Source organism: Pholis gunnellus (genome assembly GCF_910591455.1).
Source record: "Pholis gunnellus genome assembly, chromosome: 5".
Lineage (NCBI taxonomy): Eukaryota > Metazoa > Chordata > Actinopteri > Perciformes > Pholidae > Pholis > Pholis gunnellus.
In genome coordinates this window covers 10,729,646-10,742,055 of record NC_136531.1, presented here as the reverse complement: position 1 = coordinate 10,742,055, position 12,410 = coordinate 10,729,646, and the positions used below count along the sequence as shown (strand labels likewise).

Genomic DNA, 12,410 nt, shown 5'->3' with positions numbered 1-12,410 from the left:
ATTTTTGTATGTTTCATTTGAGAAGCAGGCAACCCAGCAGCCCTGGTACTCAGATACCTGCATTTCCACCAATGCCTATTCCTGTCTTTCATTCAGGTGATTCGTCGGTCAGGTGTAGAAGAAAAGATACTGGTGTTGGTGCGGGAACGCACTGGTCACAAATGCGAGACAGCCTGCATCATTGTAGTAATCCTGGTCTGGGAGGGCATCCTGCCCAGCGTAGCTGACCGCCTCTACCTCGAGCTAAGTGAGACTCTAACAAAGCATGGAGCCCTCACCCAGAGACGATGTGCTATCAATGAAGAGTAAGTGACGGAGCTACAGAACTCAAGTCTAGCCATGTGGCGTAGTTTTATTATCAAACACAACAGTTATTATTTTGTATGCATACAAGGAAAATGTAGTTTTTGCTTTTGTATAATAGGTGCGTTTTTTGCATCAATTATAAAAATATCAGTTACCAATTTGTTCCTCAGCAATACATTTCGGTTAACACTTTTTTGTCTTCCCTGTTCAGGAGGACCTGTGTATGCCAGGGGTTGAATCCTGATGCCTGTGGGGCGTCTTTCTCCTTCGGCTGCTCTTGGAGCATGTACTACAATGGTTGCAAGTTTGCCCGCAGCAAAATCCCAAGAAAATTCAAGCTACTAGGAGATGATATGAAAGAAGTATGTGCAGCATGGTTCCGTGAATATTATAAAGCTAATTACGTTACTTAATACTGCCAATTTCTGTCTTTCAGGAAGAGAAACTGGAGCACAACTTTCAAAATCTAGCAACATTATTGGGTCCCTTGTATAAAACGTTGGCACCTGAAGCTTATGCGAACCAGGTGTGTATATTTAGACATTGTTTGACTTAATAATTTATTATTAAGCAAACTATATAATAAAAGTGTCCTGTTTTACAAAGGTATAATTGAATTTCAGATCAAATCAAAAGCAAGCATGGTTTTAAGTCACATGTAAACATGTGAGTGATGCAACTCGCACACAAATTCCTCAACAACAATAGTAAACTGTGCATGGGTATTTCTCAAAGTATCTACATGATGAAGTCGTTCTGTTACGATTTCCCATTTATATTGATTAGTGACCAGAAACTCTGAATATTTTATTCAAACTGACCTCCTGTTGTTCCTGGACACAGGTGGAACATGAACACAGGGCACCAGATTGTCGTCTGGGGCTCAAGGATGGCTGTCCCTTCTCTGGGGTCACTGCTTGTCTTGACTTCTGTGCCCATGCCCACAGAGACCTCCACAACATGCAGGGCGGCAGCACTGTGGTAAGCAGAACCTGGGAAACGTACAGTTTATCTTTCTAAGTATGTTTTCGTTCTCTGAGAATGGAATAGGTAGAGAAACAGCAAACTGCACATCGAGCTATAGATCAATGTCCCATCGAGGCATGGCTTTAAAAATGATATGTGAATAACAAAAGTAGATTTATTATTAATGTCTGCGACATCAACCCGCTTTTCCAGGTGTGTACATTAACAAGTGAGGATAACCGAGACATTGGAAAGATACCAGAGGATGAGCAGCTCCATGTACTGCCTCTTTATAAGGCTTCAAACACTGATGAATTTGGCAGTGAGGAGGGTCAGCAGGAGAAAATCAAGTCAGGCGCCATCCAAGTCCTCAGTGCCTTCCGCCGCCAGGTGCGCATGCTTGCAGAGCCCGCCAAGTCTTGCCGGCAAAAGAAGCTGGACGCTAAGAAGGCAGCTGCCAACAGGATGGCCATGCTGGACAATGAAAAGGCAGAGAAGGCCCTCCTGGCCAAGGCAAAAGCTGGCACTTATGAGAACACCGCTCAGAGCACTCCTATGGCAGGTGAGGTAACATTTATTCTGACACATTTTATGAATTGTATCTTAAATATGTTATTTCTTAGTACAGACATGCTGTCAACATACTAAATTAACTCTGAAAAACAATAAGCAATGAATTGACAGAAAGTGACACATGATTAGAGATTTGTGTAATTTTTATTCTGCTGCTTAGGCCTTTATCTTTTGGCGATTTTGTTTTCTAGGACCTATTCAAGGTGCTATGGGAGCAATCCTACAGTCAGGTCAGCCAGCACACCCTCTTGGGCCCCATCATCAGCAACTACAGCAACAACAGCACCAGAGCATCCTTCCCCCTTATCCTGGCTCAACAAATGTAGCCAGCTACCCCAGATTCCCCAACCACCCGGGGTCTTTTCCGAGCACTTCCAGGCCAGGCACCATGTATCCCCCTCAGCCGCCAACACCAACCAGCCCTTACCCCTCCCCGCTCCACGTACCAAACTCTTACATTAATGGATCAAATCGTCCATATCTAGGTTATCAATGTAACGGAGGAATGCCCCTTGACAATTGTCACCCGTACTATGCTTCAAACCCAAAGCACCTGGATATGTATCGACAACAGAGGCCAGCACTTTACTCAGAGCAGCAGTACGGTGTACATCAGCGTTATGAGGTCAATTATCCGCCGAGGTATGCTGAGCCAGGTTTACAGGTGAATGGTTACAATGCCTGCAACATGAGGCCAGTTCACCCCATGAGACCGTACTCCCCTTATGGTCCCAATGGATCCCCAGACCCCCAGTTTATGGACCCCCTCTCAAGAGCACCCTCAGCTCATGGAGGTCTAGACTATACAGCTGCTGTGAGCAAAGGCAATCAGTTTGGAGGATACCCAAATCCTTACCTATCTCGGAGCCCTCAAATCTTCGCCCCGGGCCAAGATCCTTTCCATATGCAAATCAAGACCGAGATGGGCATGCCTCGCCCACAAATGCTTTCTGCTCAGTTAGGCGGTGGGTGTTTTACCCCTGAAACACAGTCAGGTTTAGGTCTGCCTAATGGGAGCCTCCTGGGCTCTGGTATTAAGCAGGAGCCTGGAACACCGCCGACACCTACGACCCCACAAAAGCCAGAGGTGTGGTCCGACAACGAGCACAACTTCTTGGACCCCGACATTGGTGGTGTGGCAGTGGCACCAAGCCACGGCTCAGTCCTCATTGAGTGTGCAAAGCGGGAGCTCCATGCCACGACGCCCGTTAAAAACCCAGACCGCACCCACCCAACGCGCATCTCCTTGGTCTTCTACCAGCACAAAAACATGAACGAGGCCAAGCATGGTTTGGCACTGTGGGAAGCCAAGATGGCAGAGAAGGCTCGAGAGAAGGAGGAAGACGCAGAGAGGAATGGTGGCGAGGGGACACCTAGCAAAGGCAAGAAGGGGGCGAAGCGTGAGCATCCAGAGTCAGAATCCACCGGGGAGCCTCCTTACAAGCGCTTTATCCAGGCACTAATGGAGGGGTCCTTGTCGTGCACAACAAACACCTATGTCAATACATCTCCGTACGCCTTCACCAAGGTCACAGGGCCTTACAGTCAGTTTGTGTAAGAAGCACTGATGAAGAAGAAAATGTAAGGTGCTTTATTTATGTCAAAGACCACAAGCACCACTGGCCTCTTCTAAACACTCCTTCCTATCTGTACGGCGAGCAACAACGTAGAAAAGGGAACCTGTGATCAGATGAGATATAAATGACCTTTCACATCAGGTCTTTCACCTCTTCAACAATCAAGCTTTACTTGTTGACCCTACTAAGGATGTATTTATTTTTGTTCGACAACTTTTGCAAGATACACACTGTCAACATCTCTGGTGCTTTCAGTCTGAAACACAAGGACCTATTTTTAATGGAAACAAATTTTCATTTTTTTGTGGCTTTATTTTTCTTACAAAATTGTACTCTTGGCATAAAACACTGACTTTTGTCAATGACAACATTCACGGTGCTAAAGTGTATGGTTACAACCATTTATTTAAATTCAAATGCCTTCACTCTATGACCATAACTCACTCTACGAGTGACATCCAATGAACAGGACTCGGAAAATATCATCCCACATCAAATGATCAGCATCATAATGGGTTTTGGCAAGTCAGTGGTTCTTTGGGCACTTTTTGATAATGCGAGTTAAATGTTTTGGTAATACCTTTAAATCATAAAATTGGGTTGTACTTACTACATTGAGAGTAATTCATTTCTAAGCATCACTGAAATTAAATTGATGAATTTATAACAGGATAGTATAAGCAATCCATGAAACAGTTTAAAGTTCATGCTAAAAGGTGTTTTTAAACTATCTTTGTGCTGGTGCTTCTTTAGCTTACCTATGTCATTTATACTGTAAATTGAGCCATTCTCATGGTGCATTTCTAACATTTTGAGGGGAAAAAAAGTACGTTTGTGTTATTTCAGTTTTTTCCAGGTTTACTTTGTTGTCAACGACTGTTTTTAATGTTCCTCACCGTAGGTTCATTGAACTAACCTGGACTGTGAATATTACATGTAGTTGTGTGTCTGTGGTGCTTAGGAAATGTGTTTTTTATACACTGAGAAACATGAAACAGGGTAAGCCCAGTGTCTGTTTGAGGGCAGCTGGCTTGCTGTGGGGTCTTTAACTATTGTAATCTAACTGTAAGATAAACAGGTGAGATTTGTACAGTAAATTAATTTCCCTTTTTGGAATTACTGTTAGAGATTTTGTGTTGTAAAGAATGCTAACGGCCTATTTCATTGTATTTCTTTGGGTTTAACTGATCATAAGGTGCTATCCAACCTACACAGAACGTGTGTGAAACATACAATGTGAGACTCTTTGGACAGCAGGAAGGCTTTTAAATAATGTACAGTGCAAACCCGTCATATACCTCAAAACTAGTTTGGCAATAGAATTATAACATATTTTTCTTTCTTCCTTTGTATATTACTTTCGAAATAATAACAGTTCAACTTCAGGCCACCAAAAGGCATAACTGTTCATTTCTTACTTTCTTGTCAATCTGCTAGAAAGTATTACTTGAACTTAAATCTTTGATGTTACTGTAAAATCAGGGACATTTTCAGCTAATTCTGTGTTCATCGCCTGTATTCATCTGGTATTTGTTTCATTCAGGTACTTGCCATTGCATCCTGAATCTGATTCTTGTCGACTTCACAAAGAGAAAAAATATTTTGTGAGGATAAAAATACTTTCCTGCAGTTTTTTACTTATATTTTAAGGTAATCTTTTAAAATTAATTTGAACATATATGCACTGAGTTGACTAAAGGGAAAGTATGATATTGCAAAAGCAATGTATTTGCTTTAGCAATGAGACAAGACCAGGGCAGTGATTAACGTAGTTGCACATCTTTGTGCCTGTGTATAGTTAAATTTATTTATAACCACTAAGCAATTGTATAATGATTTTTATTCCCTGTCTATTTGATTTAATTAACGCGATATATAGTGGAATGTCATGTTATAGTAACAACTTACCCCACTCTTCAACAGATTCATTTTCTGAAAGCACTTCATTTCTTTTTCAGGAAAAAAAATGTAATAAAGAATTACAAAACGTTTTATTTAAATAGATTGTAAATGTGTTAAAAAAAATAATAAATTATGTCACATTGTACATACCAGGAACCTGTATTGCAGGAATACAACTCATTCTTTGATGTTGATGTTGGTTCTTCTTGTTCTGTCAAACTGACCCACAGCTACCCAATCAGTGATACTCATATCTTTAAATATCCTTTCAGGTTATCAGAGTGATCATGGTTAGATTATCCAGGAAGTATGTAAATGTGTGCTCACTGTCACAGCAATGTCTACAGTGATAGCATCCTGTTCGCGCAGACATTAGACGTTCTAGTTGTTTTTTTTTAAAGCTGTTCCAATTTTTGTAAAATAATTCGAAATAAGAAAATGTTAAATTTTGTTGTACAGGACCCAGCTACAGTAGCAGGTTGTGGTTGAGAAAGCCAAGGTGTCTAAGATATAGCGGGTTAAAAGCATAGCCATACTTGAAGATGCTTCAGTGTTTCTGAATAGAGTCAACATTACTTGAATGACTTCCTGGGCTGAACTAGCGTGCTATATGTGCTCGGCTCAAAGGTTAAACGAGAAGTTGATACACACTTGGTCTTTTTGCAGTTAGACACTAAGGGTAAAAAAAAAAAGTGCAACTTTTTGCCTGTCATTTTATTTTTGAAGGCTTCCCTTGTTCTCCTGAAGTCTGGTATGCTACAAAAAAATGGAATTAAGGATGGGTATTAATACTGTAAGTATTGTAATGTAATGGATGCAGTTTATTTGAAAGCTGTTTATTATATCATTCCTGATATTGCTGAGATGTGGGTGTTTTTTTAATAAAATTTATATTTATTTAAAGCAATTTGATTTGTTACTCCAAGTTAATACTAATATCTAAATTCTTGAGCATTATTGTCCACGTGTTGAAGTTTTGAAATGAGTAATTACGGACAAATGTGGAAAGAGATAATGCCATGTTCACACCTTACATTTTTTTAATTTACCCAAACAGAAAGAAATCGTTACATACAAATAGCGTTGTGTTTGAGTCTTAAAAGGCAAATTAGAGCATATTAGCATCACTTTCAAGGATGGACCTGGGTATTTGACCCAAAGATACTGCAGTGCTTATAGATTAGAATTTACAATTTAATAGAAAGGAGATCAATGATTTTGCAATTAACCTCAAAATTATAATAAAACCATCTGGCTACACATTTGACTGGATAATAAACTTAGATGGCACTTTATACAGCTGAGAACGAGTCCTTACCAACAACAAATCCAGCTGCATTCAAAGGATGCAGCTGCTTCAAAAGGTTTTGTTGGTTCCATGTTGTCTTTAGGGCTTCAGACAAAATGCCACTTGTCCACTGTGCGAGAGAAGATTTAGAATGACATAAAAATATAAGTATTGAAACACATAATACCTCAAATAAACCACATTTTGTGTAGGTTAGTCAATATTTACGTACCATTTGGAGACACGGGATGTGTGCTGTCGAATGCAGGAGCCTGGGGTGGCACACGTTAAAAAGGACAATTACCAAACCAAACCCTGACACAGTTCTACTTGCTATTATTGTGTTTGCCATCAGCATTGTAAAAACAGCAGCATATGAAAGTTCTCACCGATTCCACCACATCTCTGGCCTCGCCGTCGCTGCATTTGAAAGGGCTCTCGCAGCAGGAGATATTTTTGCTGATCAAACAAGTCAATAGTGTTCATTGCACTTATGTACATCAGACAGACACTGCAGGAGTTTTGCCTCCACAAACTTACCATTCAATCCCTCCGCTATTTGTCTGCTTCTGCACTAGTGCCCTCCAGTGCTCATGGGTGGAGTTAATGATCTCCACTGCAAAGTCCTATTACGAGGGCATCAGAGAAAAACGCATCATTTGATTTCTTTAAGACTAATCCATTCAGTTTTAGCCACCGAAAAACCCCAATAGACTCCGACCCCGAGTAAACAAACTGTCTTATCTTTGTAATGTGTTTGGTGTTACTAAAGTCTCAGTACCTTGTCTTTGAATTCTCCATTGAATCCAAATTGGTTCTCAGGCTTTCCATCGGGCACCTTGTATTTCCTAAACCAGTCGACAGTGGCCTCTAAATGACCAGGCCGGCTCTTACAGACATCTTCTATGCCTGAGGAAAGCAGAACAGAGGACCAATTTGCACTATAATCGTCTTGGTATGAATAAGATATGACTCTGCTCCATTCACACTTGGTATTTGGAATATATCTTAATGCAAAAATAAGAGTATGATGAATATGTACATCTTTATGTAGCACATTAAGTGTTTTTAAAAATATTTAAAATTAGCAATGCCCCATTAAAACAACATTAGGAGAAGGTTGCAGCTGTATTGTAAACAATCCAGGTTTAATATTCAGAAACGGCTTTGCAAAATAGTGAATAGTAAAAAAAAAAAAGGCATTCAACATATTTTTCGGCCTTCAGGATACACACAATGTTTGATAAGAAATGTTGAATGTAAACAAAGCTGTGTTGACAGTAAAACCTCCACAGGGAATGTTCTAGGTTAGTGTTTTAACTACAGTCTGAAGTTACTGCGTGAGCTGCTCACCGGGTTTTTATATTGCATCTGCAAATGTTTCTTTTATTTGCTATTTTCAAATTCAATCACCTGAATCTCAACCGGGCAGTGCAGGTACATTAATACTGTATTCATAGTTTGTGGTCGAGGGCGCATCTGACAAATCCTGGAGATTGATTTGACAGCTCGTCTTTAAAGGCGGTTTACCTCCAGTGACACGTGTTCCTTAAAAGTGGCCGTGTGTAGGATTTGCTGGCATCTAGCGGTGTGGTTGCAGATTGCATTCCACGTTTTTTCATCCTGCGGCTCACGTAGCAGTGTCAGAGAACTACGGTGGCCTACAGGTAACGTAAAAACGTGAAAGGTCCTTTCTACAGCCAGTGTTCGGTTTGTCTGTTCTGTGGAAACACAGCGGTGAAGAGGACCCACACATGTAGATGTGAAGGGCTGATTCTAAGCTAACAAATAACACGACCCTTAGTTTCAGGTGATTATTATACACTAACGAAAACAGAATGTATTCTATTCCATTTCTGCTAAGAAGATCCCCCAAAATGCTACACACTGTTCCTTTGATGTAAGCCATTTGTACTTAATTGCCTTATTTAGCACATTTTTAGATAAAATCCTAATTTCACTGATTTACGATCATGCCAGCAGGTTTCCTGAACTACATTTATTGAGGATAGAGGATGGGTCAGTGTAAGGCAGTTTTTAGATGTTGACTGTTGATAAAAAGCACCCACTATTCAGGTTTTTGGCATCTGGGTCCTGAGCATTGATAGCGATGACCTTCCAGTCCATTTCCCCCTCGTCGATCATGGCCAAGATGCCAAGCACTTTCACTTGGATCACCTGACCTGGAAAGCACACCTGAAGAACAGTCCAGTCAAAGGAATCAATCACACAATTAAGACATCTTGAAAAGTCTATATCAAGTGAGTAAAAACAAAGAATGACATCTACACACACACACACACCTAAAACAGTCTTACCTGGGTGCCGATCTCACAGACGTCAATGGGATCGTTGTCACCACAACACTTTGTCTCTTTGTCTGTGTGGTTTGGGTCCTCCCATGTCTTTTCCAAGGAACAGTTCAGAAACATGTAAGAAAACATTTCAACTAACTTCCTGACTTTATAAATAAATAAATAGAAATATAGAGTGTGGACGAAATTCAGTTTTTCCATAAAAACAAAATAATCAAAAGTCTTTAAATTGCAGCATCAGTCACTGATTTCATCCAGTGCATTTCCTCACCTGTGGGAGCGCCCCATAATTCCAAATGTAGCCTTTATGGGGAAATATGTTGGCAACATACCGGAGCTTTCCTTTCTTTACATCTTGTTTGATCGGGTTCAGCGGTTCCTTCGTTGCAATCTGGAAATTGAGGCATACATGAAGGTGTGCGTTTGTATGTGCGAGTGTGTGCTAACTCAGGGAAAGGCTCGTAACTGGATGCTCAGTTTGGACTTTTTAATCGAGCGATTTCTTGGTGACAGTAAGTCAGGTATCGTCAATTTAGACATCAAATAATAAATCAAATAGCTGCAGGCTCCTGCTATGCTAACTTTTTTGAAAATATATAATGGACTATCATTGAATAAAAGTTGACACACCGGTTATTACTTAAACATCAATCCCAGCCTTTTTAAAGCAGTAGTAGTAGAAGTGCAATAATCAAATGAATTACATAAAAAAGTGAGGTACTATTGTATTTATAGCCTTGTTACCTCCATTTTAGCATTTGACCATCGAGGCACCTCCACGACCATGTTATAGAGCACCTGGAAGCACAAAAGACAGCTTTATGCCGTGTCTGCTGAACACTACTGTTTCAGGTGGTACAACTGATCGTCACCGTACCTCACTCTCATTCTTCTTGGACTTTTTAGTTGGCACATAATTTTCCTGTTAAAAGAAAGACATGAATATTACGTTTATACCTTTTAATAAGTAGAAACTAAAACTTCTGCTATCAAAGAGTTACCTGTTACCTGTTCGGTCTCCGCTATAAGCGAGATGTCATGGAATGGTGAAATGTATTTTCCTTCAGAGGTTTCTAAGGGAAAAAATAAAAAAATAAAACATACATGCATAGACACAAAATCCCAGGAGACTGCATTGTACATCAAATGTATAATAATAATGTGTCAAATGTAATTACTGGTAAGTAGACCTTGAGTTGAATTTATAATTTTGCGCTGTCAGTTACAACTTTCATCCTTACTGTTGTTTTAGTGTTGTTTTACTGGACATCATTAACACTGCTGCTAATGCTACCTCTTGTTTAAATTAAAACAACTGTAGTCATAACCAAAATATAGTCACATTACCCATATTGGAAACCAAACAATGTGATATTTTGTTAGGATAATATTGGTATCACCATAATGGAATGGCTCAACATTTGTATCTTTAATGAGTGTAACTTCATCTGATACAAATGTCACTGTCGATGAGAAAATACCAGTTCATCAAAAGGTTTTGTTTGTGTGCGGATACTATACACGTGATCACCCAAACCGGAAGTTACGTCATACTTAGCCACCCTGCCGGAAACTGCGTGTGGTGTTTTCACACTAAAAGCTCTGTAGTAAGAGCGCTACATGCCTAGAAAACACCGTGCTTGCAACTCAAAGGTCACATGTTTACCTTTACCTGGAGGTCGACCTGTGGTTACCTGTCCGACACAGGACCCCGGTGCTAAACCGTTGTATACTATGAAACGCAGAGGACACACAGGTTCCTCCCATGGTGGCGATGAAGAACTTACTAAAATAAATCCGGTAGTCGGGAGAATTGGGTCGTCCTCTCTCCTCCGTTTGATAGTGCATCGTGTTTCTGAAATGCAACAGATGAGGAACCGCTGCTGCTTGTGTGACGAGTTTGTTTCTAGAAGCGGAAAATGAGCCGAAAACTGTGGCCAGGCAGCCGAGCGGACAGCGCAGCAGCAGCGGTCTCATTTCTTCTTCCTCTTTGGTTCCTGTTTCCTGTTTTCGGCCTCCTCCGCTACGTCCAGTAGTGTCAAGTCCGCCAGAGTGAATCTCTGAAGCTTCCGGAGAGACGCTTTCAAAATAAAAGCATTTACTTTGCAGTCCAGGCTGAACATATGGTATATAATGTGTAGATTGTAATAACAGTACGGTATATGTCAAGACCACATAGATGCTGGTTAGTTACTGTTGCCTCTTTACTCTGATAATAAATTATTGCGGCCGGAAGTCAATTATTTTGTATACTTTTTCTATTGTATGCTTGTAATCCAGTAACTTTATTTTGCTACCAGCTAGCCATATAACCAGGCACATTTGCTAGATAAGTCACTTTTTTTTCTTTGCAAACTAATATTTTGTCCAACATATGGGAACATATGTATCTGCCCTATTTAAGAAAAAAGTAGTATTTAATTCCTAAAACATGGCTTGCATGGCGAGAGAGTGACACACGGCCATTTTAATAATGCATACATGTTATTCCTATGGTAGACGAACAGTCCAAAATATACAATAATTAATATTCAGCATCACATTAGCAAGTAAATGTGTTTGGCTACTCGTGGGAGCCCCGTATATTATTCATAGTTATATTGGTACAGTCTCATGTCTCATCCTAATCATTGTCATCCTCACTGGCGACAAACTCTTGCACAAGAGGCTTTATTTTGCTTTATAGTAATGATTGGAAAGTTGGTTTGCAGAGCTTGTAGAAGCGGGTCGTTGGTCTGCCATTCATTGTCTAAGGAGCAGCTCCAGACTCTATACTTGATGACCTCACAAGTTTGAGATTTACTTCTCTGGTTTCCGGGTTCGAGAAAGAGAAGATCGTGTTCACAAATATTGAATGAACTTTCCTAAGCTATGGAAATAACATATAGGAATTCTTAATTTAGTCGGTGTGCACCTTTAATCCTTGTTGAATCTTTTTTTGTTTCCTTTCTTTTCTATTCTATTTCCATCAAACAGCTAACATACATGAAAGCATGCTCTATGAAGGCACTACACTTACTTCCAATAGAAGAAGAGCCAGTACAAGAACCTTTTGTCACTAACATTAGGTAAATGCACATCTGTGTTTGTTTTTTTACGACGTAGCCTATTCCTCCATGTTCAATAACTTAAGCGTAGTGTGAACAACCATAAAGGTCACTGTTGCTTTTGCTTTAATGTCCCCCTGCTTTTGTTTTTATGACTTGAAGTTACTGGATTTAGTGGTTATCTGCACAATACATCATGAGATCAAAGTCCATATGTATCCATTGTGTCCTGAACAAACACCCAGCAACCTTGATGGCAGCCATAAAAAGTTGCTTGCTTTTGATGCTTTTGCCAAACAGTTTTGATTAAGCACAAAACCCTATTCATTCAATGTGTTTCAGTTGATGTGTTTCAGTTAATAACAGGACAGATGTATCATTTTTCTTTTTCTTTTGTGAATGCAATGTGCTTAATACTAAAATGTGTTTGATCAGT

General features: G+C 40.0%; 2 protein-coding genes across 2 annotated transcripts in view; one reads left to right on the top strand and one right to left on the bottom strand.

Annotated features, from left to right (window-relative positions):
- tet2 (tet methylcytosine dioxygenase 2) overlaps nucleotides 1-6,223 on the top strand; it is a 29,122-nt gene extending 22,899 nt beyond the window's left edge. Inside the window, exons 5-10 of the mRNA XM_079158875.1 lie at nucleotides 97-305; nucleotides 518-668; nucleotides 743-832; nucleotides 1,150-1,287; nucleotides 1,486-1,834; nucleotides 2,037-6,223. Of these exons, the coding sequence (XP_079015001.1) occupies nucleotides 97-305; nucleotides 518-668; nucleotides 743-832; nucleotides 1,150-1,287; nucleotides 1,486-1,834; nucleotides 2,037-3,403 (2,304 nt within the window). The 3' untranslated portion in view covers nucleotides 3,404-6,223. The remainder of the gene's footprint in view (nucleotides 1-96; nucleotides 306-517; nucleotides 669-742; nucleotides 833-1,149; nucleotides 1,288-1,485; nucleotides 1,835-2,036) is intronic.
- A 134-nt stretch (nucleotides 6,224-6,357) lies between these two features.
- Nucleotides 6,358-10,914, bottom strand: ppa2 (inorganic pyrophosphatase 2). Its single transcript, XM_079158987.1, has 12 exons — nucleotides 10,715-10,914; nucleotides 9,936-10,000; nucleotides 9,805-9,849; nucleotides 9,672-9,725; nucleotides 9,199-9,318; nucleotides 8,931-9,017; nucleotides 8,682-8,808; nucleotides 7,394-7,521; nucleotides 7,153-7,238; nucleotides 7,002-7,071; nucleotides 6,845-6,884; nucleotides 6,358-6,742 (listed from the first exon to the last, which is right to left on the bottom strand). Exons 1-12 carry the CDS (start codon nucleotides 10,902-10,904, stop codon nucleotides 6,720-6,722), a joined length of 1,035 nt encoding a protein of 344 aa, XP_079015113.1. The 5' UTR covers nucleotides 10,905-10,914; the 3' UTR covers nucleotides 6,358-6,719.
- Between the last annotated feature and the right edge of the window lie 1,496 nt (nucleotides 10,915-12,410).

Excerpts from the sequence above, each read along its gene's own strand:
- ppa2 (XM_079158987.1), bottom strand. The coding sequence starts at position 10,904 with ATGAGACCGCTGCTGCTGCGCTGTCCGCTCGGCTGCCTGGCCACAGTT. Across the intron at positions 9,018-9,198 it reads ATTATGGGGCGCTCCCACAG|ACATGGGAGGACCCAAACCA; the intron begins GTGAGGAAATGC and ends TCCTTGGAAAAG. Across the intron at positions 7,522-8,681 it reads AGATGCCAAAAACCTGAATA|GCATAGAAGATGTCTGTAAG; the intron begins GTGGGTGCTTTT and ends TGCTTTCCTCAG.